The following is a 14,458-nucleotide window of genomic DNA, read 5'->3' as shown; positions in this document are numbered from 1 at the left end:
CAACTGTTTCTCGTGAGAAGAGAAGGAGGGGACAGCTTCTATCACCTTACGCCGTCATTGGATGACAGCGTGGGAGACCAAGAAGACAGGAGGATCATGAAGATAGAAAAGGAACTTTTGCCATGTGCAGTGTTCCATCTTGTTTCTATTTTTCCTTTTTGGATGGAACCACAGATTTTTCTAGGTCTTTTTGCCTGCTGCCCCGTGCAGGGAAAGGACAGGGAAAGATGTCGGGAGTCAAGGAAAAGGAGAAGGGGGGCTTTAGGCCTTTTTCCTACCCTAAAGAAGCTTTTAGAGATTTTTACAGCTATCGTAATTAAAAGAGAATTATCTGCCTTAATTGTAATTTGTAACAAGCCTTGAAAACACTTATTTGCTATGCTTTTGCATCAAACTGACTTTATTCTGTAAATCTATAGTGTATTTTTTCAATAAAAAGATCAATTATAAAATCTTCTGGTCTCTTGAACAGTGAAATTGTCTTAGGTATATCCTGGGGGATAAACAAGGCCACATTAAGCTACTGAGTCCTACCTAATTGAGCCAGGTAGAACTTAGGACTACAAAGCTCATGTGTAACTTCCTGCTGAGCTTTCGTAAGAGTCAGAAAGTATCTTTTTAGGGCAGACTTGTAAGAAGAAGTTTGTTGTACAAGGACTCACCCAGCAGCATAGGGGTACTCAGATTTCCAATTACTCTCTGTCCGACTGACCAAGTTCTCCCTCACAGGAAACTGGGTCTTGACAGGATCAAAGCAGTTTGTTCCCCCCCCTCCTTATTTATGTGTGTATAAGATGACCCTCAATTTTTAATCTAAATAGTTTAGACAAAAGTGTCATCTTATACATGGAAAAAATACGGTATTTCATTTGCCTCATGGAGAGCTTGAGAAGGTTATTTCTTTGGGTTCATTCCCCCAGAATGCCCCCCCCACAACATAGCCTTTATAGAGCAAGTGAAGACAAGTGTGTGTTTTTATGTGTGTGTGTAAGCATGCATGCTCAGTTTATCCTCTTCAGCATTCGTGTTTCTATCCTCTAAATGAGCTGATATCTTTTTCAGTACAGAATGAATTGCTACATTGGCTTTAGTGGACCCTTGTGGTGTGATCTGTCAGGATTCTATCTATAATCTTAGGGTTTTTTTATCCCTTAATAAAGAAGTCACACCAATGTCACAAAAAGGTGCCTACTAGATCTTTTGTATCCTAAGAAGAACAAACAGCAAAGGGCCTCAAACACATTAATAAATGCAAAATGAATATACTTTATTACCTATCGATTGCAATTCTAATAAAAGGGGTTTCATGCATTCAACACGTTCTCACCACAGCTTAGAGGGAACCTTATTGGGAAATCCTTATCGGATTCCCATCCTGTATTTAAGAAGGGGGTCCTATTAATTGATGGCTACCATTAGCATTTCTCCAAATATAACAAGCAGGAAGTATTTATCCTTGTGACACAGGTAAAATGCATGGTCATAATTGTAGCGTTATGTAGCGTAATTGTTGAGTCCACTCCATAAAGAGGATGAAGGTGTAGGAATGCTTGTTGTCAACCAGCAAGGCAGAATTCCAAGATCGTACTCTTGATATTCTGCTTGTAAACCTCTTGGATGCATATTGGTCTTGGAAGAATGTATTGTTTGGAAAAAGGAAGCGAGATGAAAGGGACATTTGTTCTGATCTAAGAAGCCTCTTATATTTGGGGAGAGACGGATGTTGAAGACTTGGGGCAGTTGGTGGGCACACCAGGGCATTATGTGAGTCACTTATGAAAAATGCTGAGCTTCAAGAAAGACATATACCATAATCCTGTTGCTCAGTGTCACAAATCCCACTAGAGTTGGCCCATCAAATCAATGAGGTATTGATGAGTCATCTCTTGTGTAAGTTCAGATCGGTCTACTCTAAATGTCACTTTCTTTGCATAGTAAATTGCATTTTTAATAGGACCGATAAATGAAATTCCCGATGATTCAATGGGCTCACTCTGGTGTGAATCAGTATACCAAGCAACAGGATTTTGCCCTATGTTGCTGCCACTTCCTTCCCCATCCAGACATCCCAAAGGAGGAGCTCTCATAAATATGGGGAATTATGACTCCTCTCCACCCTCAGATGTCCATCAACTAGTGATGTATGTGATAGAAAACATAACCCTTTGAATCAAACCTGAAGGATAGATAGGAATCAGATATTAAAGTTCATGAGAAGCTGGACTGTTGTGTTGTGTCTGTTGGCTGCCAACTGGTGGTACAGAGTACAAAATGAAGGCAGACTTATAGCACTGATGGAAATGGGGTCGGATCCAATATCAAAACTTAAGTTGCAGTAGCTGTTTCTGTTTCAGAAATATTGTTTAAAGAACACGGAAACTCTATATGTGCATGTGAAAAACACATTTTTATGACAAGTTCGCAGTCAATGCACAACTTACTCTCTAACCCATCTCTGGTGCTGCTTTCTTATATTATGGGTGCCAATTCGCTTCTGATTAATGTTGACTCTAACATGGTTTTCTGTCTTGAGTGCAGCCGAAGATCTGAAACCTGAAGGGTTAACTGTAGCTGAGGAGAATGCTGAGCAATCAGAAATGCAAACACCTCAATCGCCTCCAAATTCTCCTCCCCCAGTAGAAAGTCTGAGGGCCAGGCTTCGGGGAAGACTTATGACAAAAAGGTCAGAGGATCACTTGAAGGCTGCCCGCAGAAACATCCGATCAACTAGCCCTGAGTTCTGACAGGATGAAAAGGCTTCCAGCAGTTCAAGGGCTGTTTTTCCTATATAAACAGCTCTCAGAAGGCTGAAAATGCATGGAAGCAACAAGTCAAACCTCTGGCTTGCATCCATGCTCCTGACAACCTTCAACCTTGTTCCCTGGACCCTTGGCTTTGGACTCTGACCCTGGAGTACGTTGTACGTTTTGGCTTTGGTATTTGGATATCGGCTGTGCATTCCCTGAATTCCTGACATAAGACTGGCTTATGGGACTCTGCTGTTGTAACCCCCGGGAATGTGACATTTTCCATGTTCATGAGATGTTCAAGCAGTGATTTACCATTGGTGATACCTAGGATGCTTCTGAGGCTGAGTTGAGTATTGAACTCAAATAACCTGAAGCCTTAGCAATGAACAATCCTGCCTCCCCCATTGCTCATTCCTTTTAAGAAAATGCTCTAATTTAACACTTTGGATCCCAGAGAAGCTTCACAAATAATCTGGAATGGACACATCTCAAATGCTTTGCTATTGCCAGTAACATAAAGGAACTGACTCCCCACCCCAACTGCTGGGAAATATTTAGGGGAATGGTCAGAAAGATGGAGTAATGATCTCCAAAACAGATGGCTTTACTCTGAAAAAGGAGAAGGACGTTCCTCGTCTCTGTAGAAGTGTACGTGCAGGCATTGGGGTCAGTTCAAACATCCTTGGCTCTGGGAAGGCAACCGGTCTTCTTTAAATAACATTAAGAAAGTTGAGCAGTAATTGAGCAGCAGAACTTCTGGTATGGCATTAGGTTCTGTGCATCTGAGTCCCTAGATCATGTCACTGCTATTAGAGCAAAACAGAAATGAAATCAAGAAGAAAGAGATGGGTAGTAATCAAATGACGTCTCAGGAACAACCTTTAGAACTATTGAAAGGCAATAGACCTACAGTTGACTAGTTCTTGACCAATAAACAGCACCAATGAAATGGATCAACATTTTATTAATGTGCTAACGGTAAAAGCCAATATGGAAAGAAAGCTGAAGTGAGAACAGAGGAGAAGAGGAAAGGAACTACACAGTAGAAGAGGAGATGGGGAAAACAAACTACATAGGAGAGAAAAGTGCCTTTATGGATGAACTCGCGTTAGGGTTTGGCTGATGAAGGAAGCATGATTCCTCCCGAGAGCCAAATCCAAGCTCTCCAACATTTATGGAGACGAGGATGTCTTCACCTCCTCCTCAAAGGTCTTCCCGTCATACTGACCTGCAACACATGGGGAAAGTTTGTTAGCTCCTTGTGCAAGAGATTAAACAGTTGATGAAATTGCAATCTCATTCGAAGACTTGGTGCTCGTGGACAGAAAGCCTTCTGAGTTAGCAAAATATTGTGAGACAGGATTTCAAGTAAGCATGAAATGGCCTTAGAGAGTTGTTGTGGACGTCTGTGTGTCTGTAGAGAACTGTGGGACTGAAGTGGTAAATAAAAGTGAGACCTCTTCATCCTTCAACTTTTAATCCCATAAAAGGGCTCAATAGAAAGTTCCTTGGAATGGGAACGTCTTCTACTACGATCATTTGGAAGTTCTAGATCTAGTCCACCAACAATTCCTCTGGAGGTGCCTCTGTACATTGAAGCCACATTTGTATGATTCATCATCCTAAATACAGAGTTCTGTGTCGGATTCCTGCTAGAACATAACCTATGAGAAGAACTAGAACTTCGGCTCTGCTACCCGAGTAGTTCCACCCTTTTACAAGGACTTTACAAAGAAGTCAGTCTATGTGAAAGCCAGTTTTGCTGTTGACCCATCTTAGAATGTCACAAATAATATCCTTCCATTGCAGGTCTCTTTGTCACAAGGGAATGTTCAGAATTTACTTATTGATCCTTAGAAATTCTAATGGCATAATTAATTAAAACTTAAAAAGTAAGGGAACAATGGGATTCTCACCAGCACATGACCAGAGAATGAATTTGGGAGCTGAGACTGCTTTGTGTCTTTTCAGATCACATGTGTACATATGGAAGAAATCCCATATTCTTCATGGAGGAATTACATGTCTGGAGTTTGGCAAAAAAATCCTTTTGAATTACAAATCCCAGAATCCCCCAGCCAGCATGATAAATTCGATAGACATATTGATGGAGCAATTGGTCACGTGACTTCCATTACGTAGTCTAAAGCAGCACAGTATGTAGGCAGTTTGAATCCCGTGGTGGAAAACTGGTCCTTCAGGAGATCAAAGATTCTAAGGTGGAGAAAAACTGGCTCCTTTAAGTTAGAGTTTTGGCTTTGACGTAGTTTGGAACTCCACCTGACACATGTACAACACCAGCCATCCCCAACTGGAATTATTCCATGTTTTCTAAAAGTAGGTGAGAATTTTCAATGGGGAAGAAGTAGCACACTAGCAGATGAAGACGGTTGTGTTCACCCGCGTGTCCTGTGCATTGTCCCTGGGATTCCATATTCTCCTTGTGTTACTGGAGAAAGGCACCAAGATGTGAGATACGAATAGGCATAAATCTTAAATAAACGTTGTGCAGTCTCCCGGAGCCACATTTGTAACCCTTTAGTTGAGGATACGACAGTGTGGAAAAATTCCTTTTTTAGATTACATGTCAGGGGAATCTTGGGAAAGACGGGTGCCCAGTGGCAAGGCTGGTAAAGGTCTCTGGAGCTCCATTCCAAAGAAGTAACATTTCTACTCTCTGCCTTTACTTGGAAATAACCCCTCCTAAGAGAAGAGCTTCCTTTTGCGCTGTGTTGTTAATGAGCATGTATGGCTGCAACCCTGTGCAAGAGACTCTCGTCAGATTGCCTAGAAGAGACAAAATGCAGTACACTTCTATCTGGAAACTCTAAAAGTTTGCAGGATAAGGAGGACACCTGGACCTCTCGGGAGCTAAAGGTCTTTAAGCTGAAATTCCATTCTCTTGCTCTATTTTGCATTGACTGGTAAAGTTGTTTTGGAATCTGGGCTTAGCCACAAAAGACACTTCCAAAAACCTTGTCCCATTTCCCCAGTGTAACAAAAGGAGCAAGGGGATATGGGTCCACCTTGCCATGAGGAAAGGCGTATCTAACCATTTGGGCACCTGAGGCAAGAAGATCCACATTCCCTCCATTCCACCCTGGGGTGTGAGTGTTGGCCCCCCTCAAGAACGAGGAGGAGAAGAAAGGTTGCCCCTCTCCAAAAAGAAAGGGGGCACTTCAAAAAAGAAACGGAAAATGGATCTGTTCTGGAGGTGTTGCTACATATATCCTTAACAGCAGTAGATGTGGTTCAAGAGTTTGCTGCTCTCAGATTCTGTTACCCTGGGGGCAAAGCTCAAGTCCCCCTTCTCTGTTTGCAGTGCTTGGCATCAGGATTGTGGACAGCGACCCCCTTTCTCAGACGCCTTTGAGTGTCTGACATCCAGAGAAGATGATGCCAAAGGAAGCCTGCTAGCCTTTAAGGTGCCTCCAGACTCTTGCCTGATTTGCAACACATTAACATGTCTACTAGTTGCACAGCTCATTGCAGAAAGACGGAGCAAAGGTCTCTTGCATGGCCCCACATCCTCAGAGAGGAAAGAAGAGGCAAGTCAAAAGGGACCTGAAATCCTTTGCTCCAGGGATGATGAAAAGCTTACTACGTATTAATGGCTGCTCCTATATGAAATAATTCAAAAGTCAAGAGCAATATGAAGTCATGAGAGAATAAAGAGGGGGGAAAGGGTGAAAAAAGTAAAATATTTCAATAGGGAAGGGAAGAATGTGACAAATACATGACTTACGAGTGATGGTGAGTTTGGTTCCTTGTCCAAAGATTTGACCAGTATTAAACCGTTCAGCACAGTAATAATCTCCCTCATCTTCAGCCTGGGCATTTGTTATGGTTAAATGGCCAGTGTTCCCAGAGGCTGAGCCTTGGAATCGATCCGGGATCCCTTCTCCTCGGGTGCTGGAACCGTAGAGCACAAAGCGAGGGTGCTGCTTGGGTCTCTGCTGCATCCAGAAGACGGAATCCCAGCTCCCATCACTGCTCCTCCTGCAGGAAATTGTCACAGTTTCTCCCCGAGAGACAGAGGCCGAGGCAGGCGGAGTCACTCTCAGCTGTGAACGAATACCTTGGGAAGGTGAAGAAACAAAAACCATGAGCCTGGCACATTTTCTGTTCTCTGAAACACCACAAAAGTGTTAAGTATATGTGCTGAGTATCTGTGGCTAGCGCGTGATGAAAACCAGTGTGTAGCTGTGAGGTGGGGTGTCTCTTCTCTAGAGACTTACCTGAGAGGAAGCTGAGGAGGGCGAGAAAAAGCACAGCCCAGGCCATGGTGAGCTCTCTCCGGAGGCGTCTGACTTTGCTTCAGGAAGATACCTGGACGGAATCTCCACCTCCTTCTTTTAAACGCTGCAGGACCAGAGAACAGCCCCTTCATGCAAATGTGGCCTCTCCTCACTGGCCTGGGAAAGATTCCTAGCTGTGCCAACGAACATAGGAGAAGGGGTTGGAATTTTAAAAGATTTGTCTCCTTTAATCATGTGGCTGCTTATTTTTGGTTTTTAAAATACCACAAGAACTTTAATTTTATTTTTTATCTTTGGTCTCTTGCTGGAACACTTACAGAACCAGGCTTCAGAAGAACTGAATACCAAACAGGCAGGGGTGGACTAACCATTACGCACAATAAGCACATGCTTAGGGGGGGCATCAAGGGAAGAGGGGGCACCACATAAATTTTCCATAGCCAAATTTACCATGGGCCACATGCTGCAATACTGCAAACGGAGCAGCCGTGAAAATAATTACATAGATATATACAATAATAGCAAGAGTGCTCAGAGAGCGTAGACCTCCACCAAGGGTCATGAAATCAAAGGGAGAAAAATCCCCCACCCCATAAATGAAAGCAGGGGGAAATTTGTATGCAGTCTGTGGAATTTGTATACAATCTGTACAACTTCAGTAAAAAAGAAACGAAGACACACCTACTCCGACAAAAACATAACCTCCTCGGTGGAGGTAAAAATAATATTGATAGCAATGATAGAGGTTAATGATATACATTAATTTTGGAAATACAATAAAATTAGAATCTTTTAAGTTTAACTGCCCCAGGGCCCATGTGATTGTTCTTGCCTAACTTGCATTTCTAGCCATGATTGATGGCGCAGCAAAAGTAATTGAGGTGAGACCCCCTTGCTCAGCTGGTAGGTTGCTGTTCATCATCATTCTTGAACTACTTTTACATTTTTCCAGGTTAAATATACTTTAACTGGATAACTGGAAAAAGGAATAGAAAGTAAAGGAAGGAGAGGGTAGACCAATGATGAAATTTGAGGAAATCACTGAGAAAAGAGAGAAAACAGAACTTAGTAAAAACAGGAAGGAGACCATCAGTGTTATACATAAGATTAATACAGGCAGAATATAAAGAACAGCTTTAAAAGACATGTGGCAAGAAGATTTGGCTAAAGACATTAAGGGAGAAGATTGGAATAAAATGTGGAACTAATAATGAAAAATGTATCTGTAAGGGTTAAAGAAATTGTTATGAAGGGTTATGGACATGGTAGTTAACACTGGAGAAACTAAATTCATTAAGTAAACTGTATCATCTTTATGCTGGAGAGATAAAAGAAGAAAAGGGAACATACCTACCTGTGTGTTGGACTTGTGAAACAAGGAAGAAGGAATGATCAATGATATTTCAAGAGAATACTGAAATAATGGGCATTGATTCGGGATGGCACGAATTAAAAAACAAATCACCAAATTCATTCAAAAGTCACTAATTCATCCATTTTGATTTGCATGAATCAATGCTGCCAACAAGTACAAATCAATTAATTTTTAGTGATTTTCATTCATCAATTCTTTTGGCTACAAAATGCCCCCCCCCAGCGCTGAGAGACATCAAAACTACAGGAAAGTTTCCTCTGACTCAGTAAACCAAGCTCCTGTGGAGAACCTTGGTGTTGGCCTTTAAAATGGCCAACACTTTGTATGTAACTTTAGATTCCTTTTGTGTCCATGTGTGTGTGTTAAGCATGCATACTGTATTTCTTAGCTTGTGTAAGAACACAACACAATGCTGAGCAAACAAGTTCTTATCAGGGATGGCCTATACTGTCCTGAAAACTGGTCTAAACCTGTTGTCCAGGCCTCACTCGGCGCCACCCAAGCCACCCCTCTTGCATACCAAACTGATAAGTTAAGGTATAAGAGTCTGCCGTTGCCTCTGTTGGGGGCTTTTTGCTCAACTTTAGAGCAAAACCACTAGTGTACATCTCTGGGCTTCGGTAAAATTGTGTTGCTTCACACTGGTCTCCTTTGCTTGGTCTTCCACCAGGGAAGGTCTCTGTTTCAATTGGGTAACATTGGTGCTTGGATCCTGGGTGGTCCGAGGTCCACCAGAGAGGAGAGGGCCTTTGTGGTGCCTGCTAGTACAGGCGAGGAGACACAGAGGTTCTCCCCTAGGAACTGCCAGGACTGCCCCAGGTCCCATCAGAAAGGTGCCCAGCTGGCCAAGGCTGCCCTTCTGTGAGCGGCCCCAGGTGCTATATCTACCCTGTTTCCCCAAAAATATGACAGGGTCTTATATTAATTTTTGCTCCAAAAAACACATTAGGGCTTATTTTCAGGGGATGCCTCATTTTTTTCATGTACAGCCATTTACATTGATTCAAATGCAGTCCTGTCATCTTCTTCTGGTTGCTGCACAATGGTTGAGGACAGGGTTTCACTCAACTGGGGCTTATTTTGGGGTAGGGCTTATATGACGAGTGTGACGCAACTCAGTCTCTGAGACCTTTATTATGTTCTGGTTCCTCACAAAGACGCAAGCTGCATCTATCCTCCTCACACTGCCACCAGATGTTTTCTTTTAAACATCAATTAATTCAAGGACACACCATTTAACAAACGCATTAAGTTTATTTATCAGGGTGGGGCTAATGATTGGTTGAAAATAACAGAGTCAATCACAGGCAGCAAATCACATAGATAACTAAGTATGTATTTAACTCCTTCTATTACTTCACAATATTTCCCAATCTCTGATCTCAAGCTACCTCAATCAATCCCCTTCGAACCTCTGATCTGAATCTTTATGTTGGTCCTCTCACTCACTGTCTCACTGTCTCACACTCCTCCACTCTCACACTCCTCCTATCTATCTCATACTCCACCAAAACCTCACACAGAACTCTCATCTAACCTCTGTCCTCCAGACTCCTCCTTTTGTATCCCCCCTTCTCTCCTGCTCCCGCCTTCCATCCTTCTCATTGGCTCTCCTGCCAAGGTTCCCTTGTGACAGACAGGTGCTGACTGGGGTACCCACTACATACCTCCCTCCTTAAAAAGTTGTTTCCTGGGGTGAACCTACAGCGGTCAGCCCTAGGAACAAAGCAGAGTTTAAAGGCATGTTATATTTAAACATTATTTAACCAATTACATTTTAATCTTAGTACTTTGTCCCTATAAATTATTTAAAAACAAATTTTCTTTTAAACATTTAAATAACCTTAGCATCTCCAATTGCATAGAAACTTATTCAACATCCATATACTTACATTTCAACACCTTTTCATTTTAATCTACTTTTCATTTCATACATTTTATATTGCATTTATATTTTTGAACCATTTACATTTTAATACATTTTATTGTATTAGTTTCATTTCATAGTCCTTTTTCTCTTCTTCAGCCGTCGGGTCTTCTTGAAAGGGCATCTGCAGCACCATTATGAGTCCCTTTAATTACACGTACCTCAAAATCAAAGTCCTGAAGAATCAAGCCCCATCTCATCAATTTGCTGTTGTTTGCTTTTATAGTTCTCAGCCATAATAAAGGGGAAAGGTCAGTACACAGAATGAAACGTCTACCCCATATATGTGGGCCGGGTTTGTGAAGTGAATAAAGAATTGCAAGACACTCTCTTCCACTAGTAGAAAGCTGTCTTTCGCCCGCCTGTAGCTTTTTGTTCAGGTACGCCACAGGATGATGTTCTCCATCGTTGTCCTTCTGGCTCAGCATGGCTCTTAACCCTAGGTTGGATACAACTGTAAAGATGGTGAACTCGCGCTGGAAATCCGGAGCTCTTAAGATTGGGTTGGTCTCCTCGCAGCTGCTGGTCCACTGGGTACTTTCTGCATTCTTTTTGTGTGTTAGGTCAGATAAAGGAGTAACAGCTTGTGGGGGTGCATCTCCAGTATCTATTTTGTACACCACTCCCTTGGATAACCCTGGTTTGCTGGAAAAGACCTGCTGGAATTTCATTACCAAGGTCTTCACTTCATTTTGTTGCTCAGGGGAAAGTAAAGGACTAACTCTGACATCTTCAGGGTTAAATTTGGCTTTTCCCCTCCCTTCCCAATACGGCAAAACATGTTTTTCATTGTCCACTTCTTTCATTGCAAACAGGACAATGTTTTCCTTCCTATAGTAAGGCTTGATCATGTTTATATGGACCACTGTCCTGCTAGGTTCTCCATCCTCCTTGATGACACAATCAACCTCATTCATTTTGGAAATTACTCCGAATGGTCCTGCCCAATTCAATTGTAATTTATTCCCCTTGATAGGTCTCAACATTAGCACCTCATCTGCAGGACTGAAAGTTCTTTCTCTGGCTTTCTCATCATTGTTGTTGTTGTTTAGTCGTTTAGTCGTGTCCGACTCTTCGTGACCCCATGGACCAGAGCACGCCAGGCCCTCCTATCTTCCACTGCCTCCCGGAGGTCTGTCAATTTCATGTTGGTTGCTTCGCAGACACTGTCCAGCCATCTCATCCTCGGTCGTCCCCTTCTCCTCTTGCCGTCACACTTTCCTAACATCAAGGTCTTTTCCAAGGAGTCTTCTCTTCTCATCAGATGGCCAAAGTACTGGAGCCTCAGCTTCAGGATCTCTCCTTCCAGTGAGCACTCAGGGTTGATTTCCTTTAGAATTGATAGATTTGTTCTCTTTGCAGTCCAGGGGATTCTCAAGAGCCTCCTCCAGCACCACAATTCAAAGGCATCAATTCTTCGGCGGTCAGCTTTCTTTATGGTCCAGCTCTCACATCCATACATCACAACAGGAAAAACCATAGCTTTGAATATTCTGACTTTTGTTGGCAAGGTGATGTCTCTGCTTTTTAAGATGCTGTCAAGGTTTGTCATCGCTTTCCTCCCCAGAAGCAGGTGTCTTTTAATTTTGTGGCTGCTGTCTCCATTTGCAGTGATCATGGAGCCCAAGAAAGTAAAATCTGTCACTGCCTCCATATCTTCCCCTTCTATTTCCCAGGAGGTGATGGGACCAGTGGCCATTATCTTAGTTTTTTTTTTTATGTTGAGTTTCAGTTCGTTTTTTGCACTCTCCTCTTTCACCCTCATTACAAGGTTCTTTAATTCCTCCTCACTTTCTGCCAGCAGAGTGGTATCATCTGCATATCTGAGATTGTTGATATTTCATCCAGCAATCTTAATTCCGGTTTGGGGTTCCTCCAGTCCAGCCTTCCGCATGATGTATTCTGCATATAAGTTAAATAAGCCAGGGGACAATATACAGCCTTGTCGTACTCCTTTCCCAAATTTGAACCAGTCAGTTGTTCCATATCCAGTTCTAACTGTTGCTTCCTGTCCTACATATAGGTTTCTCAGGAGATAGACAAGGTGGTCAGGCACTCCCATTTCTTTAAGAACTTGCCATAGTTTGCTGTGGTCCACACAGTCAAAGGCTTTTGCATAGTCAATGAAGCAGAAGTAGATATTTTTCTGGAACTCTCTGGCTTTCTCCATAATCCAGCGCATGTTAGCAATTTGTTCTATAGTTCCTCTGCCCCTTCGGAATCCCGCTTGTACTTCTGGGAGTTCTCGGTCCACATACTGCTGAAGCCTACCTTGTAGGATTTTGAGCATAACCTTGCTAGCGTGCGAAATGAGTGCAATTGTACGGTAGTTGGAGCATTCTTTGGCACTGCCTTTCTTTGGGATTGGGATGTAGACTGATCTTTTCCAATCCTCTGGCCACTGTTGAGTTTTCCAAACTTGCTGGCATATTGAATGTAGCACCTTAACAGCATCATCTTTTAAGATTTTAAATAGTTCAACTGGAATGTCATCACCTCCACTGGCCTTATTGTTGGCCAGGCTTTCTAAGGCCCACTTGACTTCACTCTCCAGGATGTCTGGCTCAAGGTCAGCAACTACATTGTCTGGGTTGTCCGGGATGTCCAACTCTTTCTGATATAATTCCTCTGTGTATTCTTGCCACCTCTTCTTGATGTCTTCTGCTTCTGTGAGGTCTCTCCCATTTTTGTCCTTTCTCATGTTCATCTTTGCACGAAATGCTCCTCTAATATCTCCAATTTTCCTGAACAGATCTCTGGTTTTTCCTTTTCTGTTATTTTCCTCTATATCTTTGCATTGTTCATTTAAGAAGGCCCTCTTGTCTCTCCTTGCTTTTCAGTTTTCTGCATTCAGTTTTCTGTAACTTTCCCTATCTCCCTTGCATTTTGCTTCCCTTCTCCTCTCTGCTATTTCTAAGGCCTCATTGGACAGCCACTTTGCTTTCTTGCATTTCCTTTTCTTTGGGATGGTTTTTGTTGCTGCCCCCTGGACAATGTTACGAGCCTCTATCCAAAGTTCTTCAGGCACTCTGTCCACCAAATCTAGTTCCTTAAATCTGTTCTTTACTTCCACTGTGTACTCATAGGGGATTTGGTTTAGATTATACCTGAGTGGCCCAGTGGTTTTTCCTACTCTCTTCAGTCTCAGGTTGAATTTTGCTATGAGAAGCTGATGATCAGAGCCACAATCAGCTCCAGGTCTTGTTTTTGCTGACTGTATAGAGCTTCTCCATCTTTGGCTGCAGAGAATATAATCAATCTGATTTCGATATTGCTCATCTGGTGATTTCCATGTATAGAGTCGGCTCTTGTGTTGTTGGAAAAGAGTGCTTGTGATGACCAGCTTGTTCTCTTGACAAACCTCTATTAGCCTTTGCCCTGCTTCGTTCTGAACTCCAAGGCCAAATTTCCCTGTTATACCTTTTATCTCTTGGCTCCCTACTTTAGCATTCCAGTCCCCTAGAATGAGAAGAACATCTTTCTTTGGTGTCAGTTCTAGAAGGTGTTATAAATCTTCATAAAATTGTTCAATTTCAGTCTCCTCAGCAATGGTAGTTGGTGCATAAACTTGGATTATTGTGATGTTGAAAGGTCTGCCTTGGATTCGTATTGACATCATTTTTGAGATTGTATCCCATTACAGCTTTTCCCACTCTTTTGTTGACTATGAAGGCTACTCCATTCCTTCTACGGGATTCTTGCCCACAATAGTAGATATGATAATCATCTGAGCTGAATTCGCCCATTCCTGTCCATTTTAGTTCGCTGATGCCCAGGATGTCGATGTTTATTCTTGCCATCTCCTGTTTGACCACGTCCAGCTTCCCAACGTTCATAGATCTTACATTCCAGGTTCCTATGCAGTATTTTTCTTTGCAGCATTGGACTTTCCTTTCACTTCCAGGCACGTCCACAGCTGAGCGTCCTTTCGGCTTTGGCCCAACCACTTCATTAGCTCTGGAGCTACTTGTACTTGTTCTCTGCTCTTCCTCAGTAGCATGTTTGACGCCTGAGGGGCCCATCTTCCAGCGTCATATCTTTTAGCCTTTTGTTTCTGATCATGGGGCGTTCTTGGCAAAGATACTGGAGTGGCATTGCCATTTCCTACTCCAGGTGGATTGCGTTTAGTCGGAACTCTTCACTATGT

The 14,458-nt window shown here is 42.6% G+C and overlaps 2 gene segments (V, D, J or C); one reads left to right on the top strand and one right to left on the bottom strand.

Annotated features, from left to right (window-relative positions):
* Window positions 1-14,458, top strand: part of LOC140702682 (Ig lambda-2 chain V region MOPC 315-like) — a 40,521-nt gene that overhangs the window by 9,638 nt on the left and 16,425 nt on the right.
* On the bottom strand, window positions 3,757-7,821 carry LOC144584757 (immunoglobulin lambda variable 2-23-like). The segment is given in 3 exon segments: window positions 3,757-3,978; window positions 6,496-6,828; window positions 6,989-7,821. Coding segments are annotated over 3 exon segments (435 nt in total).

Source organism: Pogona vitticeps, chromosome 14 (assembly GCF_051106095.1).
Source record: "Pogona vitticeps strain Pit_001003342236 chromosome 14, PviZW2.1, whole genome shotgun sequence".
Taxonomy (NCBI): Eukaryota; Metazoa; Chordata; class Lepidosauria; order Squamata; family Agamidae; genus Pogona; species Pogona vitticeps.
Note: the sequence above shows the minus strand (reverse complement) of the source record. Positions and strands in the feature narration are given on the sequence as shown.